This window comes from Microcebus murinus, chromosome 2, assembly GCF_040939455.1.
Source record: "Microcebus murinus isolate Inina chromosome 2, M.murinus_Inina_mat1.0, whole genome shotgun sequence".
NCBI classification, from domain to species: Eukaryota; Metazoa; Chordata; class Mammalia; order Primates; family Cheirogaleidae; genus Microcebus; species Microcebus murinus.
In genome coordinates this window covers 60,819,601-60,835,676 of record NC_134105.1, presented here as the reverse complement: position 1 = coordinate 60,835,676, position 16,076 = coordinate 60,819,601, and the positions used below count along the sequence as shown (strand labels likewise).

The 16,076-nt window shown below is 42.2% G+C and overlaps 1 protein-coding gene across 1 annotated transcript in view; it reads right to left on the bottom strand.

Moving 5' to 3' along the window:
• Positions 1–15,528, bottom strand: part of ST6GALNAC5 (ST6 N-acetylgalactosaminide alpha-2,6-sialyltransferase 5) — a 160,237-nt gene extending 144,709 nt beyond the window's left edge. Inside the window, exons 1-2 of the mRNA XM_012787893.3 lie at positions 15,273–15,528; positions 14,219–14,458 (exon numbers count right to left, since the gene is read on the bottom strand). Of these exons, the coding sequence (XP_012643347.2) occupies positions 14,219–14,458; positions 15,273–15,287 (255 nt within the window). The 5' untranslated portion in view covers positions 15,288–15,528. The remainder of the gene's footprint in view (positions 1–14,218; positions 14,459–15,272) is intronic.
• Positions 15,529–16,076: the final 548 nt, after the last annotated feature.

The window sequence follows — 16,076 nt, the reverse complement described above, 5'->3', positions numbered from 1 at the left end:
TATTTTTTAAAACTGGAAATAATTTAAGTGGGTACACTTCCGTCAAGCATCAGCCATAAAAAATTCTCAAGCAGCATATTGCATATTTTTTTTTAGTGAAGATGTAATTACTAATCAAAACAATAAAAATGAGCAAGAGAATTATTCTGATCTAATCCATCACTGGAATAGGCCAGATGAAATCTTTGAAATTTGAAAATCTTTCTTAAATGAAGACATAATTACTGAGTAAAACAATTATCAATAGAATGTATGTGGGCCTCTATTTATACTGTTGCCATAGGCTCCACGAATAGGAGCAGGAGCAGGTCTGGACATACATGAAATGTAAGTGCACAGAAAGGCTGAAAATTATGGGATGGAAAAAGATATAAAAGGCAAACACTAATCAAAGGAAACCTTAATGCCAATTTTAATATTGGTAAAACAAAAACAAAACAGAATTAAAATCATGTGCACTTTTTAAAAATATATATATCATGCTAACATTTAGATTTAAAAAGAATTCATGCAAAAAACTGGCAGAAATAGACCAAATTATATCATTACTTATGCCAAAATGGTAAGATTATGAGAACATTTCCCTTCTTTTAATTTTTCAAAATTAAAAAAAAAAATGTACATAATTGTTAGACAAATACAATTAGGACAATGGCTTCTTTTCTTCTTTTTTTTTAGTTTCTCTTTTTATTTTATTTTTGTGTGTGGAGGTTAGAGCAGCGGGAAGGAGGGCAGCCTCCACATGTATCAGAGCTGGAGACTCAGGTGCTGCCTTGGGGTTGAGAAGGAACAGAAAAGGAGGGAGGTACTTCCAACAATGAATGGGAACACCACGTTCATTGCAGCATTATTCTCAATAGCCAAAAGGTGGAAACAACCCAGGAATCCATCAACTGAGAACCGGAAAAACAAAATGTGGTATATCCATACAACAGACTAGTATTCAGTCTTAAAAAGGAAGGAGGTTCTCATACATGCTGCAACCACAACATGGATGAACCCTGAAAACACTATGTTAACTGAAATTGGTCAGACACAGATGGCAAACATCGAATGATTCCACTTATGTGAAATATCTAGAGTAAGCAGATTCATAGGGACAGAAAGCGTAACTGGGTTTACTGAGGGGAGGGATGACTGGAGAGTTATTGCTTAATGGTTAGAGTCTCTGAGATGATGACAAATTTGGAAATGTATAGTGATGATAGTTGCACAACACTGTGAATGTAGTTAATGCCACTTAATTGTACACTTAAAAATGAGAATGATTAAAATGGCAAATTTTATGCTATATATACATTCAAATGTCGCAATAAAAGCATTTCCAAAAAAAATGGGAAGGATTCAGTGATTCTTCAAGCTAGAGGATAAAGGATTGCTCAGGCGGCAAAGCAAAGGAGCAATTTGATAAAAAGCTTGTTGGCAAAGATCTCCGGTATGCTCAGACTCATCCTTTTACTTAGAAGCCACCAACCAAGACATGTAAAATATATTCCCTGCTAGTTGGCCATCATGGGAGAGGCAAGCCCCAGTGTCTCTAGCGACAGAATTATTCTACCCACGGACTGGAAGAATAACAGGGAGTTCTGAGATTATGCCAAAATCAAGATAGAACAGCACGTATTTGAAAAATGTAAGAAATGAAGAATAGCTCACAGACCTTACTGAGCATTAGAAAAGAAAGAAGAATCAAGAAAAACTGTTATAGAATTCAATACATTGGGTTAAAATAAGATGAAGGAATTAAAATGTTTTATAAAATGAGAAGATGAAAAAGAAATACAGAAAAGCTTGCTAATTCAGAAAAAGGTGGTAACTATAATTATTTGTGCTGTAAAATTTCGTTTTAGGAAAGACAGTTATGTCAAAGTAAACCTGTGCTATTAATATATATGGACAGGGAATTAGAGCTGTACTGTTTAGGGACAGGGAGTTCAAGCACTGAGCAGAAGCACAGAAAGTAAAGGCACACGTGGGGCTGTCCATGCAGAAAGGACCACCTCGCTGACCACAAAGTAGAGGTCAGCACTAACAGTGCCCTGGAAGCGCTGTGTGAGGTTACCGCGGGCCACGATGCACCAAAAGTAGCTACTGATCGATTGGAAGGGATTTAGAGAAGAGTAGCAAGAAGGATTAAGGGACTATTGGGAATGACTTATAAAACTTAAAATTGCTGGAACACGTTCTGTGGCTGAGCAAACAGGTGCAGGATGAAAGATGCGGATGGAAGGATGGCCACAATTGAAGAGTGCTACAGGCTTGTAAACAACAGAAGGGGTTTTTAAGCTAGTAGAGGGATGTACGTGCCTCTAGGATTAGCAAGTAGGGAATTTAGCACATGTATCAAGAGATCTTTCCTAATTATTCCAACTCTAATTGGAATATATTTTGGTTTTAAACTGTTAAAGAAGATGTCTTTATAACTAGGATCTAACAACAAAGCCACACCCTCCTTTATACAATCACTCGTACTGATCACTCGTACTGCTAAATCAATGTACACATGGACCCCACATATCTGACATACATGAATAAAATACTGGAAGTAAGTACATTGAATATTATACATACACATCTTTATATGTTTGATAATACATTCATGTAACAACAGTAATTGCCTTGGTGGTAGATTTAGGAATAATTGTTACTTTCCTCTTTTTATCATTTATTTTGAAAAGATGATGAGTATACATGCATTTACAACTGTGAAGGGGGAAGAGTTCGTTTTTCAAAACTAGCACTCTGGCTCTGTTCTTCCTTATTTCTTTTTCAACATGCTACAGTAGGGATGAGGCAGAGGAAGCTTTTCCCAGGTAGAAGGTTTTCCATACATTCAAATATGGTCTACAGGCATTGTTTGAATAGGATACTGCTGAGGTTTGGTGTTCACAGGTTGGCACAAACCCCTGGAAGATCCATAAAGTAAGGTCTGGCCCCCTTCCACCCTTTAAAACTTTCAAAGGTTGAGACACTGTCAGGATGCTCTGTGGGGCCATTAAGAATGGTCCTTTCCCTGTCAGATCAGTCAATATTGAAATTTACAACTCCTAAAGGACTTCAACCTACTCATCTTAGAGGGACAGTATGGTGCTCATTCTAGAAAAAACCCGAGTTGCTGGTCTTCCCCAGCTGTCATGGGTTCTAGCCAGAGGAATTTATTTTAACTAAGTGATTCTTTTGCCCATTGATGTTCTGTTACTGAACAGCATATCGAGTCATATTCAAATGTAATAATTCCAAACAACTGTGACCCCTTCGTAGACGCTGTGGAGTTCATGACAAGCTATCTTTTGGGAACTCAATCAACATTTCCTGTCTGTACTACCAGAAAGAGAATCTCCCTGTTAACAAGGAAGCAGCACTGGTGTTATTTCTCACTCTGGTCCTTATTCTTGGTCCTGGGTCTAATTAGAGTATCTTTACCTGCTACGGTTTGAATGTGTCCCCTACAAAATTCAGGTGTTGCCAATGTGATAGTGTCAAGAGGAGGAGCTTTAAGAGGTGATTAGGCCATGAGGGCTCCTTCCTTGGAAATGGAATTAGGTGCCCTTACAAAGGCTTGGCAGAGGGAGTTTGCTCTCTCTCGCCCTTCCACCTTCAGTTGAGTGAGGGCACGGCATTCCTTCCCTCCGGAGCACGCAGCCCTCACCAGGCACCAGATGCTGGTTAGCGCCTTGATCTCGGACTTCCAGCCTCCAGACTGTGAGAAAGAAATTTCCGTTCTTTATAAATGACCCAGGCTGAGCCGGGCGCGGTGGCTCACGCCTGTAATCCTAGCACTCTGGGAGGCTGAGGCGGGCGGATTGCTCGAGGTCAGGAGTTCGAAACCAGCCTGAGCAAGAGCGAGACCCCGTCTCTACTATAAATAGAAAGAAATTAATTGGCCAACTAATATATATATAAAATTAGCCGGGCATGGTGGCGCATGCCTGTAGTCCCAGCTACTGGGGAGGCTGAGGCAGAAGGATTGCTTGAGCCCAGGAGTTTGAGGTTGCTGTGAGCTAGGCTGATGCCACGGCACTCACTCTAGCCTGGTCAACAAGCAAGACTCTGTCTCAAAAAAAAAAAAAATAAAAATAAATAAATGACCCAGGCTGTGGTATTCTGTTACAGCAGCACAAAACAAACTATTAATAAAAGAATGCTTCACTACTGCAGGTTTCTTCAGTTGGGATACTCTGTTCTCCATGACATCTTTTTCTGACTTTTATTTCTGAACTTTTGGATTAGAAACCCATCACATTTCAAACTAAGCCCTGAACCACATCCGATTGTTAATGAGAGTGATGGGCATAATTCTTCACAGAATTAGTGATGCTGACAGCTGGCAACACACGTAAATCCCTACCATCCTCTTCCCTTTTTCCGTGTTCTAGAATACAAGCAGCACACTATCACTTCCTGTGCTTTGATTGTTCAAAACATGCACAAGTGGAATAAAAATGAAACAAACCAGCTCTATGGCTTTCAGTGCCGTGTGGAAGGCAGGTACCACTTCAGCTAATGTAGGACACCTTGGATATGTCCCTGACAGCAGCCTGGCAGGTGTGACATTGCCATGTAACTCCAAATCTGGGCCCCCTACACTAGAGTTCATTCAGATGGATACATTTTTTTTGCTTCCAATCAAATGCTTTTGAATGAATTAGGAACCAGATTCCCTCTTGACAAATTTTACATTACTTCATGGCCAATTTCCTTCTGATGCAACTGAAATGGAAACTTTCCTTTCCTTTCCTTAGAAGTTGTTAACAAACTTCAGTGATTTAAAAGAATGATAATTGCTCTCTTTATAGATGCGTGGGAAATGAGAGTAAAACCACTCTCTATCTGATATTTCCGACAGATCTATACCCGGTAAGATTTATTATATAACAGTCGCCCTGACAAAGGTATTCTAGAATAAATTCCCCCACCCCCACCCCCGGTAGAAATGTTACCTAATAAAGTTTCTGCCACACACTGAGTCCACACCCCACTGGTTCTGCTGCAGGTGGAAGGTTTAACTCCTGTTGCTGCCGGTACGCATTATGGAGTCTCCACAAACAGCTTGCTTTAACCCTAACCGTAACACCGCTGTTTTGCTCAAGTCAGTATGTGGTATTAAGATACACAGCAAGGTTCAAAATTAGACAAAGTTGAAAAGTTGAAGTGCCATCTGGGATCATTCTCAGACTCTCTTCACCAACTATTCTGAGGCAATCTTGAACCACAAACCTTCTGCTGCTGGGGAAGCTGTGTTCAGACTGTCTGCACAGACCCAGCGGGTGGGCAGTCACAGAAGCCTAGGGCGGGCAGAAATCTTGGGTCTCTTTTTCCTCCGGCCACCAGTGTCACTTACTCAGACCACAGCAACAGTCTGCTAACTGGTCCCTCTTCCTGTAACCTAGAACCACTCCAACCTCTGCCATACCAAAGCCAGGGTGAGCCATGAAACACACATCCGATGGAGTGACTCCTCTGGTTTACTTTATAAAGACTTCCCCAGTGTTTACTGCAGGATAAAAACCAATCTCTGTAGCATGTGAATATTGCTATCCAAATCTGCACTGTAACTAAACTGTGTGTTTCTTTGCCTCTCCCAACAGATGTAAGTTTCATGGAGTCATGGATCGCATCTTTTTCATCATTCCTTGCCTCCTGGGTCCTGACCACAATGCCAGATATGTAGTAGGCACACAATATTATTAATAAAGGAGGGAATTAATGGGTATAGTTTAACCTCCTCTTCCTCAGATTACCTCAAGCCTAGAAATTCTATGACTTGCCCAAGAGCTCACAACAAGGAAAAGGCTTGGGAGTGTCCCCCTGCCTCCCACGACATCATAATGTCCTCAAACGTGGGCAGAATTGCGTCTCAACATCTGGTCAATCATTCTCTGGAAAAGTGAGCAAATGTTGCTCTGTATTTAAAGGGAAAGCAGAAATTAAAGACGTATATACGTGACACACACAGGAGGTCCTTCTGTCTCTACGTATCATTCCTTTCCATTCCTGTGATAAGTAAGTCTATCGGCCAGGCTTGTTCAACTCTCTTCATATTACATATAATTACAACAGGACTCTGCCCACCCAATATTCAAGAAAGATTTACTCAGTTTTGACATGTCTGAGTTTTAGGTTCTGGAGATACCACGATAGATAAGTTATATTCTTGGTCTGAAGAAGGTAGAGTTTAGTTAGACAAACGTGCAGAAAAACAGCTGTAATATTGTGCAATTAGAAGCATGTATAAGATACAAAGAATATTTTAGCACTTACCAAAGTATAGTAATTATAACATTTATTTCCTCCACTGATTTTCCCATGGGCAGGGACTAACTAGGTTCTTCATCTTGTTTCCTCCCCTGTGTCTAACACAGAGCAGGTATGCAGCCAGTATGTGACTGACTGACTGGTGTGCAGGTAGCATAGGGAATGTTGGGTCTATTCTGCACAGAGGTTGTAGCTGGGAAAACTTCAGAAAGGAGATGCTTCAGCTAGATCTTAATGAATGATTAGTTCTCTACCTGGTGAATAAAAGGGGAAAGGGCATTCCTTGCCGAAGGAAATGCAGGTGTGAAACAGCAAGCTGTGTTCTCTGGGTGGGTGGTGCCCAGGGCTGGGGGTAGCAGGGGGGTGGGGGTTGGAGGAGTAGGCCAGGCAGACCCTGCTGGGCCTCCTGAGCCTTCCCGAGGAGTCTGAATTTCAATCCTCTGGGCCATGGGAAGCCACTGGAAACACACAAGGAACATGAACAGATCTGTAAATTGGAAACGCAATAATGCTTGCAGTTTAGTCAGTGGAGATGTCCCATATGTGCAATTAATTTCCAGAATATGCTTTCTTATTAAAAATTTGTTTAACACTGCATTTCATTCTGCCAGAGTGTACTCAGAATCTGTGCGGTTCCCAGGAACTCTATAGACACCTTCTTAGCCATTAAGTGATAATGTAATAAAAAAGTTTCCTTTTCATACTGAGCTATTGCAACGATCAAGGTTAATTTTCCCTACCATAGGTAAAATAGTTTCTTATTTGCCTAAAGTAATTCTATCCCAAAGTATTGCATCTCAGAATTTAGGGGGAGTCAATGATATTTGCAGAATGGCGGTTCTTCAAACACTTGGTTAACTAAGTCTCCTGATGATGTTTTCTTCCCCACTGTGGAGAAGGTAATTCAGCTAAATGAGTGGTCTGGTCATAGCACTTTCTGCAAATAATTAAACATGACACTCCTTTTTGGCTTGGTTTACTACTCTGATTTGCAAATTGTCCCAATTACATTAGTACCATGCCTTTTATGCAGCCTCTGGAGTACCCAATGCAGAGTCAGTCGTTGGGAGAAGGTTCTTTCTAACCATCCAGAGGCATATTCTCATATTCATTTCAGAATAATAAGATGTTTAAATATTTATTTCTTTCCAATAACTGGGTAGGCCTAGGCTCTTCATTTTAATAAATTCTGTCGAAATCATGTTGAGTCACTGCTTCAAGGATATTGGCACTGAATTTCCCTTATGGTAATGATGTTCACATCAGAGACCTGCATTTCACCCCTAGCTCTGCCACTAACCAGCGACCTTGGGAAAATCACACAACCACTTGTGAATTCCTTTTGATGATTTTTAAGTTTTCCTTCTAGCTCTAAAATTCTGAGTATGTTTTAAGAGATCTGATTAGTACTAGAAGGTAGAAATGAATTAGTTACAGAACTACAAATTGTGGCAGGAAAAATTGATATTTATGATGTGCAGCTATTCCTTTTCAGTAACTCCAATGGTCAAAAACTCTTGAGGTAGGCTTATTTTGGAAGAAATTTATAATCCTTATATAGAGATATTCATTTATTCGACAACTATTAATTGAAGACCCATTATATGCCAGGCATTATGTTTAAAGGCTGAGAATACAATGGCAGAAAAAGAGAAAAGAAATCCCCAGCCTCCAAGAGTTCATTGTCTAGTGGGGAAGGCAGACAATTTTAGACAAGAAATAACAATAAACCAGAATAAGTATTATCATGGGATCCCAGATATGAAGACAAAAGATATAGTTCAGATCAAACCTGGGCTATAAGTCAGGAAAGGCTTCCCTGTAGATGTGTCGTCTAAGCTGAGAATATGCATCCCTGTGATTTTTATTTGGGAAACAATATTGAATAGAGCATGCAATAAAAATATTTATTTGTCCCAGGACCAGACTAAGTGCTAAAGACTAAAAGAGCTTGTAGAGAAGAATCTGAGTACATCTCATAAATGCATCTACCCCCCAAATTTTACCAATCATTTGGTCATAAATTCCCTGAATCCTAAGTGAATTCTTCTCTCAGATCAAGTTCAAGGGTATGGCTGATAAGATTATTTAAGAGATAATCATTCCTTGTCTTTCTATACTTAAGATCCTATACAGCTGCTCAAAGAGAATAGAATAGGTGAACAGGAGGTTTTCTGGAATGACTGTGTTTTAACTTATCAAAGCCCTTTCTCATTCTTAATCTCTCATAGTCCTAGTATTTGCAGAACAGGAATTATACTGCACTGCCACATGACCCTAGAGATTATGGAAATTAATCTTTATAACAGGTGTCACGTTTCTAGGACAGACCTAATTGCAAATACTCTGTGGCCGACACAATTATATTCACATTCATCGTAGCATGAGTTATGAGACTTAGCTTGGTTAAGATGGTCACCATATGGTACAAAGAGAGCTGAAACCAGATTCAGCTTCAAGAGTGCAGGAGATACTATGTCATGCCAAAGGAAAAGCATAAAGAGACCTAATATTTTCAATTTAAAATCAATCCAGTTTGAAGTTGCTTTGATATCCAAGTTGTCTACTAATTATTCACTGGATGTCATACATACACTCACAAATACATATATGAGGCTAAGGAACAATAAAATGTTAGTTTGAAAGCTTTACAAACTCCTGAGGTCATAACAATATTTAACTTATGTTATAGAGGAAGAAAGATCACAGAAATTGCCTCCATTTTAGTATCAGTGCCTTGATGTACTGTTTCCTGGTTTCATATTATTATTTAGTATTTGCTTTATTATTTAACTTTTCTTGCTTCTTCACCTTTTCCCTCCAATCAGATCAAAGGTTCTTTGAGGGTAGGACCGCATTCTTCCTCCAGAATGCTCAATTTTCAAACTACTCTGCCTTCGATGAACATTTACTAATGGCTTGATTAGTTCAAAAACCAGAAACAAATTAGCTACAGAACAACACTTCATAATGATGTAAAACATTTCAAACAGCGTTTCTCAAACTCTAATGTGTACAAGAATTATAAGCAAAGTTTGTTAAAACATATATTGCTGAATCCTATTTGCAAATATTCTTTTGTCTTAAACCACTTTCTCCTCTGCCTCTCTATTATTACTATTATTTCTTTCTTAGCAAAACAAATTTAGAAAAAAATGAGACATACTAGACCTCTGGTTCTGTGTTGATGTTTCTTCTAGAGAAAAAGCTTGACATAGATGAGGTAGTTCTGTGCTTCTCTCCTCCACCCTCACTTTCTTCTTTTCTTCAATTAATACGTATTGTTTGCCCACTAACTGCCAGGTACTGTTCTAGAACCAGGGGTTAGACTGGTCAAGAAGATGCACAAAGAGTTTGCTGTCACAACACTTAGATTCTAGTCGTGGGGAAGGAAGGCAATAGACAAGTAAACTTTAACATTACTTCAGATATTGTTAAATGCTATAAGGAAAATAAAATAGGCTAATATGACAGAGAAGGACTGGTGAGGAGGGGACTTTTTAGAGTGTGGTCCACAAGAAGATAATATGTGACTTGAGGATTAAAAGACCAGAAGGAACCAACCATACAAAAGATTTTGGGGGAAGAGCTTTCCAGGAATAGAGAAGAGAGGTGCAAAGGACCTGAGGCAGAATGGGTGTCCAAGGATCAGCAAGAAAGCCAGCGTGCCTGGAACGTGAGGGGGAGCCAGGTCCAACTCAGCTACCAGGCATAAGAGAACAGAGGTATCTTGGGATTACCCCTGTGGGAAGCTGGAAAAACGTTCCTGACTGTCCTGGAATTAAAGAAGTTTGCGTGTTTCAATAAATGTTATATAAACACTTCTGTTAAAAGCAACCACATTATTGCAACTCCTCACCTGTGAAAAATAGTTTATTTCATGATTCCTTTTGGTTGATGCTTTCTAGGAACAGAGTTTTATCATCATTGGCAGATTAAATTTTGTAATACATGAGCACCGAAAATTAGCTCACTTTGAATTTCCTTGAGATCCAAATTATTTATCATTCATTGGATGGCTCAAATGTCATAAGTAGGGTCTAATAAATGGTATGAACTTGTGTTTGAGAATTTATATACTCTTTTAAAGGAGGAATACTTATTCCATAATTTCAGAATAAGTTAGATGGCATGTACCTAAATTCTACCTTTGGATTATTTTCCATTCATGCATTGACTTATCACTCCAATGGGACATCTGCCAATTAACAGCAATAATATACTATTACCACTAAACAGTTTTTATTTGTCTGCATAACTGAGTGACTAAAGAAAGAAAGAACCAAGGACAAGCATATTATTGGTATGTGTAAAATCCATCCCTGGGGGCTACTTCTGAAGCCAGGTGATAGCTGCTCGGCCTCAGAACCCATTGATCACTGTCCTTCCTTAAGCCATCTCAGAAAAGGGCATCCCAGGTGACAGTGGGCCTTCTGTGATAAGGGCTTGTCCACGGGAAATGGGAATCAGCTTATAGTTTCATTTCACAGGGTGAACCAGATGGTAAATGACTTTATCTACCCAGACCAGATCCAGACTGGAAACTGAATTGCATTCTATGTCTCTTTCCACACTGCTGTTAAGATGTGGAGCTTTCCTCTGAGAGTTGCTTAATTTAATAGGGGTGTGTGTGTGTGTGTGTGTGTGTGCACTTTAGTTTGGTTATACATTACACTGCAGCTCTAAATGCAAAAGATTCTCAAAGCCATGAAAATTGGCTTCTTAACTTGTGTTGGTCTACTTTGGTTAGAGATCAATGGCTTCCAAAAATGGGGACCAGGAGAGTAATGGCAGAATACAGATAGAGTAGCTAGTAGCTGCAGTGAAAGACATGTAACAAGATAGAAATGAGATGGTGGAACATTTGTGGGAAAAGGTCTGGGGAGGGGGAATGGGAAAGAAGAGAAAGACTCTAACAGAAAATGAAATGCCTGCATTATCACAAGAAACTCTGAGTAGCCTTCATTCAGTCATCCTGGAATTACAACTGCAGCTCACATCACATTATTTTGTGAAAGAGGAAGTAGGGAATACGACGACCATGGAAAGTGCTATTTTAAGCTTCAACACATGCTGCTCATCACTGACTTGACTTGTAGCATATCTTTCAACAAAAGTACATAGTGATTTAATCTCAATAGTAATTCAAACTGCAGCCATATGAGACAAGACTATCATTGCAGGCAGGTTGTAATTTGTGAAATTCAGGTGCTAGGGATTAGGACCACCTGTTGAATTTAATCTTGGAGTTATAACGTTAATAACATCATGTAACTGAACATAAACACTACATATTTATCAGTCTTCGGGACCTCCAGCTATGGAGGTGTGAACGTTTTCCTAAATAATATCTGTAACTCTCTCCCGACTCTGGAAGTCAATGGCAAATAAAAAGTCTGTTGGATTCTGATGCAATATGCAGCAGCATATGGCTTAGTGGTCATCACGTTCAGCATATCCTATAATTTTTCAGAGGCCTGATGTGAGAGTGAAAAAAAATAAGCAATCTGAGTATCATCTGGCAATATAATAAGAACAGAAAAGCTTTCATTTCTTGCTCTCTCCTGTGTTAATTGAAAAAAATTCCTAGCAGTATTCTAACAAATGATTTCTACCTCTGCCTAAGCAAGACTACAGAAGATCTCAAATAAACCTAATTAAACAGCAACTTTTGTAGAGAACATAAACATTTCACACACGCACCTTCAAATGGCCATGGGAAATGGATCTCTGCCCAATTTCCAGCCGGCTAAATGGTAGCAGTAACGAGGATCAGTGAGTGCATTTTGAGTAGAAGTTTACGTTTAGTTTGGTGGGACAGTTGGGATAATGTCTACAGAGAAGGCATAAGTTTTAATGTTTATATTTGTTCCTTTGCTTGGGGCGAGGTAAGCTCCCTTGCAACCTCTAGGCATGGAATTTTGTGAGACGTTGGTTTTCCACAAAAAAATTTCATTGGTATTGAAAATTATCTGCAAAGACCTTCCTCTGCTAAGAATTCCAATGACATTTACACAACATTTATCATTCATATAGCACTTCACAGTTTATAAAACCCTTTTACTACAGATTATTTCCATTTCCCACGTAGAGTTTCAGGATGTTTTCCAAAATAGAAAAGGGCCGTTCTTCATTTTAATGAAGTAATGCTCTGATATATTGAGAATGGAATCAAATATATTTGTGTGAATAAAAATCTTTTTGAAAATGAGTATGAAGGCACTATACTTTGTATTAAGCTATCAATAGCTGGTGTCTGTCTGGACCTAAAACATAGGAAGAAAAGTATTAGGAATATTGGCCTAAAAGCAGATCGAAGCTTTCAGCAAATTTACCTTTTGACACCCTATTAATCAATCAGCTTCAGAAGTGTTAGATAGCTGTTTCCAATAAGCAATAGTCATGAAAATCCACAAGTTCAATATATCCATCACACACCAGTTACAAACACTACATCCATCCACAGCCAGAAGCCCATGTCTAAACTTCCCTAGAACTCCAGCCCTTATCGGTTGCTCGCACATGCAGATACAAGGTGTGTAATCAATCAACAACTAAGAGAGAAAACTGAAGCTATAATTGTAAACCTGATGGCCCTCTGCTTTTGGATTTTAAGAGTTTACCAACATCCCATCCCCCAACCCCAGCTCTGCCAAGGGGGGGAGGGAAATCACTTCATAATGAAATCACTCCCTCCTTTTTGCTTCCCTAAATTCCTCCCAGTGCAAGTTCTACCTTTTCAAAGAAACTTTCCTTGATCCTTCCAGAGAAGTGATCTTTCTCATTTCTGCACCCCTACAATACTGTTTATATTAAATATCTAGCATTTTACTATATATCTGTATCTGTCAGTTTATCAGTCAGTACACATTTCATGGTATATTGTTTTTTCCTCAGGCATATAAAAATTCCTGAGGCTGAGTCCTGCCTTAAATTCTTTGGTGCTCTTCAAATCCTTAGGGCTGTGCGTTGTACAGGTGAGTGGCAGTATTTTGATTGTCATATTTTTAAAAAGTTTGGCTTTTTAATGCATGGCAAGACTAATCTTTTCACAGAAAAAGAGTATATGCTAAGTATCATTGTTCACAACCACAAAATTTAGTAAAATAAAAGGCAGACTAGTTGGGAGATTTCAAGAAATCCTGTAGCTTTACAGAGCAGATTCCGAGTGGAATTGCCTTTTAATAAAAATATATTAGCAGCTGCAAATAATAAGGGATACATTTAAACTGTATCAAAATATCTCCAGAATCAGGAAACTTGATTAAGATTCTCCCAGAGGCTTCACACGCTGCAACCAGAGATTTATTATTCTGGGGGAAGGAGGCTCAATTTTTAAAAATTCATCTTATTAATTATTAGCCAAGCCATGCAGCAGCTTCCCGGAAGGCAGAGGAAAACAGGCTCCCTACGACGAGTTTCAAGCCAATGGAAGCTGAGTTTGTGCCTCAAGCCTTCCACGCCTGCCTGGGCACCGCTCCCCAGGGCCGAGGAAACTCAGCCCAGAGCTCTGCGTGGGAGAGATCAGAGGGAACCTTCCATCCTGAGCAGCAGCCGCGGGCTGGCTGCGCTCACTCTTCCGGTTCCCGGTAGGCTGGTAGCCGCGACGTCCCCAGTTTCCTCCCACCGAGGGAGCGACCTGGCTGTCAAACCCCAGGCTTCAGGAACCGGACGTCCACCAGTAGCTGCAATTCTGGGGATCCGGGGTTCTAGTTCCCGGGCTGGTTCTCTTAGGAAATCAGGCTTTGGGGTCCACTCACCTCACCCCTATTTCCTGAAAAACTTTGCATCCTTCTCCAAATAAGAATTCCTACCAAGTAGGAACTGGCCCACCCCACCCCAGCGGGTCCACTCCCCTTTCCAGCCTCCGAACGGCACCTACTCACTGCGCCTCCCAGCCCCCGGGAAGGGGGAAAGCTCAGGTGCGCGGGATCCCCAGGGTGAGTGGCGGGCGCGCAGTCACCTTGTGGTCCGCCACGCCAAGGTATCCGTCCAGCGGCCGCGGTCCCGCGGGGGCCCCAGGGCGCGGCTGGGGGCTGCTCTCCGCCGCCTGCTGCGCGCTGCCGGTCGCCGGCGCCTGCTGCTGCTGCTGCTGCTGCTGCTGCTGCGGGGGCCGCTCCTTCTGGCCGCCCAGGCTGCTGTACACGAGCAACAAGCTGGTGCACATGGTGGTGAGCGCTAAACACACTGCCAGACCATGGCGCTGCGGGCGGGCGGGAGAGAGCAGAGGAGAGCGGCTGAGCGCGGAGCCCGGAGGAGCGCGCCGGGCGGGGACACCTGCGCGGCGGTCAGACTGGCGGGGGAGGATCGGGGGCGCTGGGGGTCCCGAGCCCCAGCCCCGCCGTGCGCAGCCAGGGCAGAGGCGCAGTCCCCGCGCGTACGGCAGGGGATGCTCCCGGCACATCGCTGCTTCTCGGCCGCCGCCGCCGCCCAGATCTCTCGGTAGAGGGCAGGTGGTGCGCGGCGCCCGGCTGCCGGCCGGAGAGCGCGCGGGCGCAGGGCAGGGGTGGGCGCGCACTTTGGGTAGGGGGCCCTCTGCTCCAGCCAAGCGGCTAGGAATCTTTAGTCCTTGCACCCCTCCTTTCCTGCGCCCCTGGGGCTTTACCTTGGTGATCCTTGCAAGTTTGAAATCCGACTAGGAAACGAAGAAAGTCTGCAAAGGTCCCCCCTCCCCGCCCCACTTAGTTTTTGCCAGGCTGTTGCTTTTGAGTAGCCCCCGTCCCCGGAGCGATCTGCCCACTCTCGCATCGCTCCGCCAGCCCTCCGCCGGCCCCTCGGACCTCTGGCCACAGATTCAGGAGCTTAAGCAACCCCAGTTTCCATCCTGGCTCTGGGATTCCGAGCCAGGCGGAGCTGGAGAATCGGAAGGGGACGCGGAGCAGGTGGAAAGTTGTCCCTTTGTAACAGGCGGCCTCGCAGCGCAGGGTTAGGCACCTCCGAGGGTCCCCGGCGCGCCCCGGGGACGCTGAGCCCGGGGATCCCCGCCTTGCCCAGTGGAGTTGCCACAACTGACTCACCATCAAGGTCTTCATTTTGGGCACCTCTTTTGTGCGGAATCCTCAGGCACGCGCGTCCGGGGCCACTTTTCCTTGGAGGGTTTCCATGGTGGGTGATGGGGCGGACGCGGCTCTGATTTTTCGCCCGGCGGCGGCCGCGGCTGAGCGGGCGCTGGAGCCGCGGGACCCGGGAAGCGCCGCTGTTGCAGAGATTAGAGACAGAATTAAAACTGAACCGGACCCTCGTAGTCTCTCAGCGATCCACACAACTGCCGCCTGCCGCCGCCTGCTGGGTCCTAAAGACCTCTGCATCCCCCTCCCCGCCCCCAAATAATAATCTTTTCAACAGAGTGAAATTTCTGGGGCGAGAGAGTTAACAGTGCCAGTGTACCCACTTCTTGGTCCGAGAGATTATTTATCTTTTAAGAAGTCATCAAGTAAAAAGGAAGGAGAACCTGATTGGATTCTGAATTGCATAGATGTTTGAAAATTCGCAAACTAAATTTTCCCTTTTGTGATTTTGATAAAAACAAGCCAGCCTCCCAAAGGTCAATAGCTCTATTTACAGCACTTGCATTTATGTTCATAGTATGCAGAAATCATCTATCAAGAAATTATTTCCCTTAGAAATATTATTTATTATTTCAGTTTACCAATTGTACCCTTTCTAATTTTCTCTTCCCCCTTAATTTTACTTTTTAAAATCCAGTTATTCTCATGCAATCTTCAGATTGTAATATTTCATCTAAATTATTTCGTTCATTATTTGCTTTAAATATCACAGGTTATGTTTCTGCCTGATCTTTGAGGTTCCTAGGCTTCATC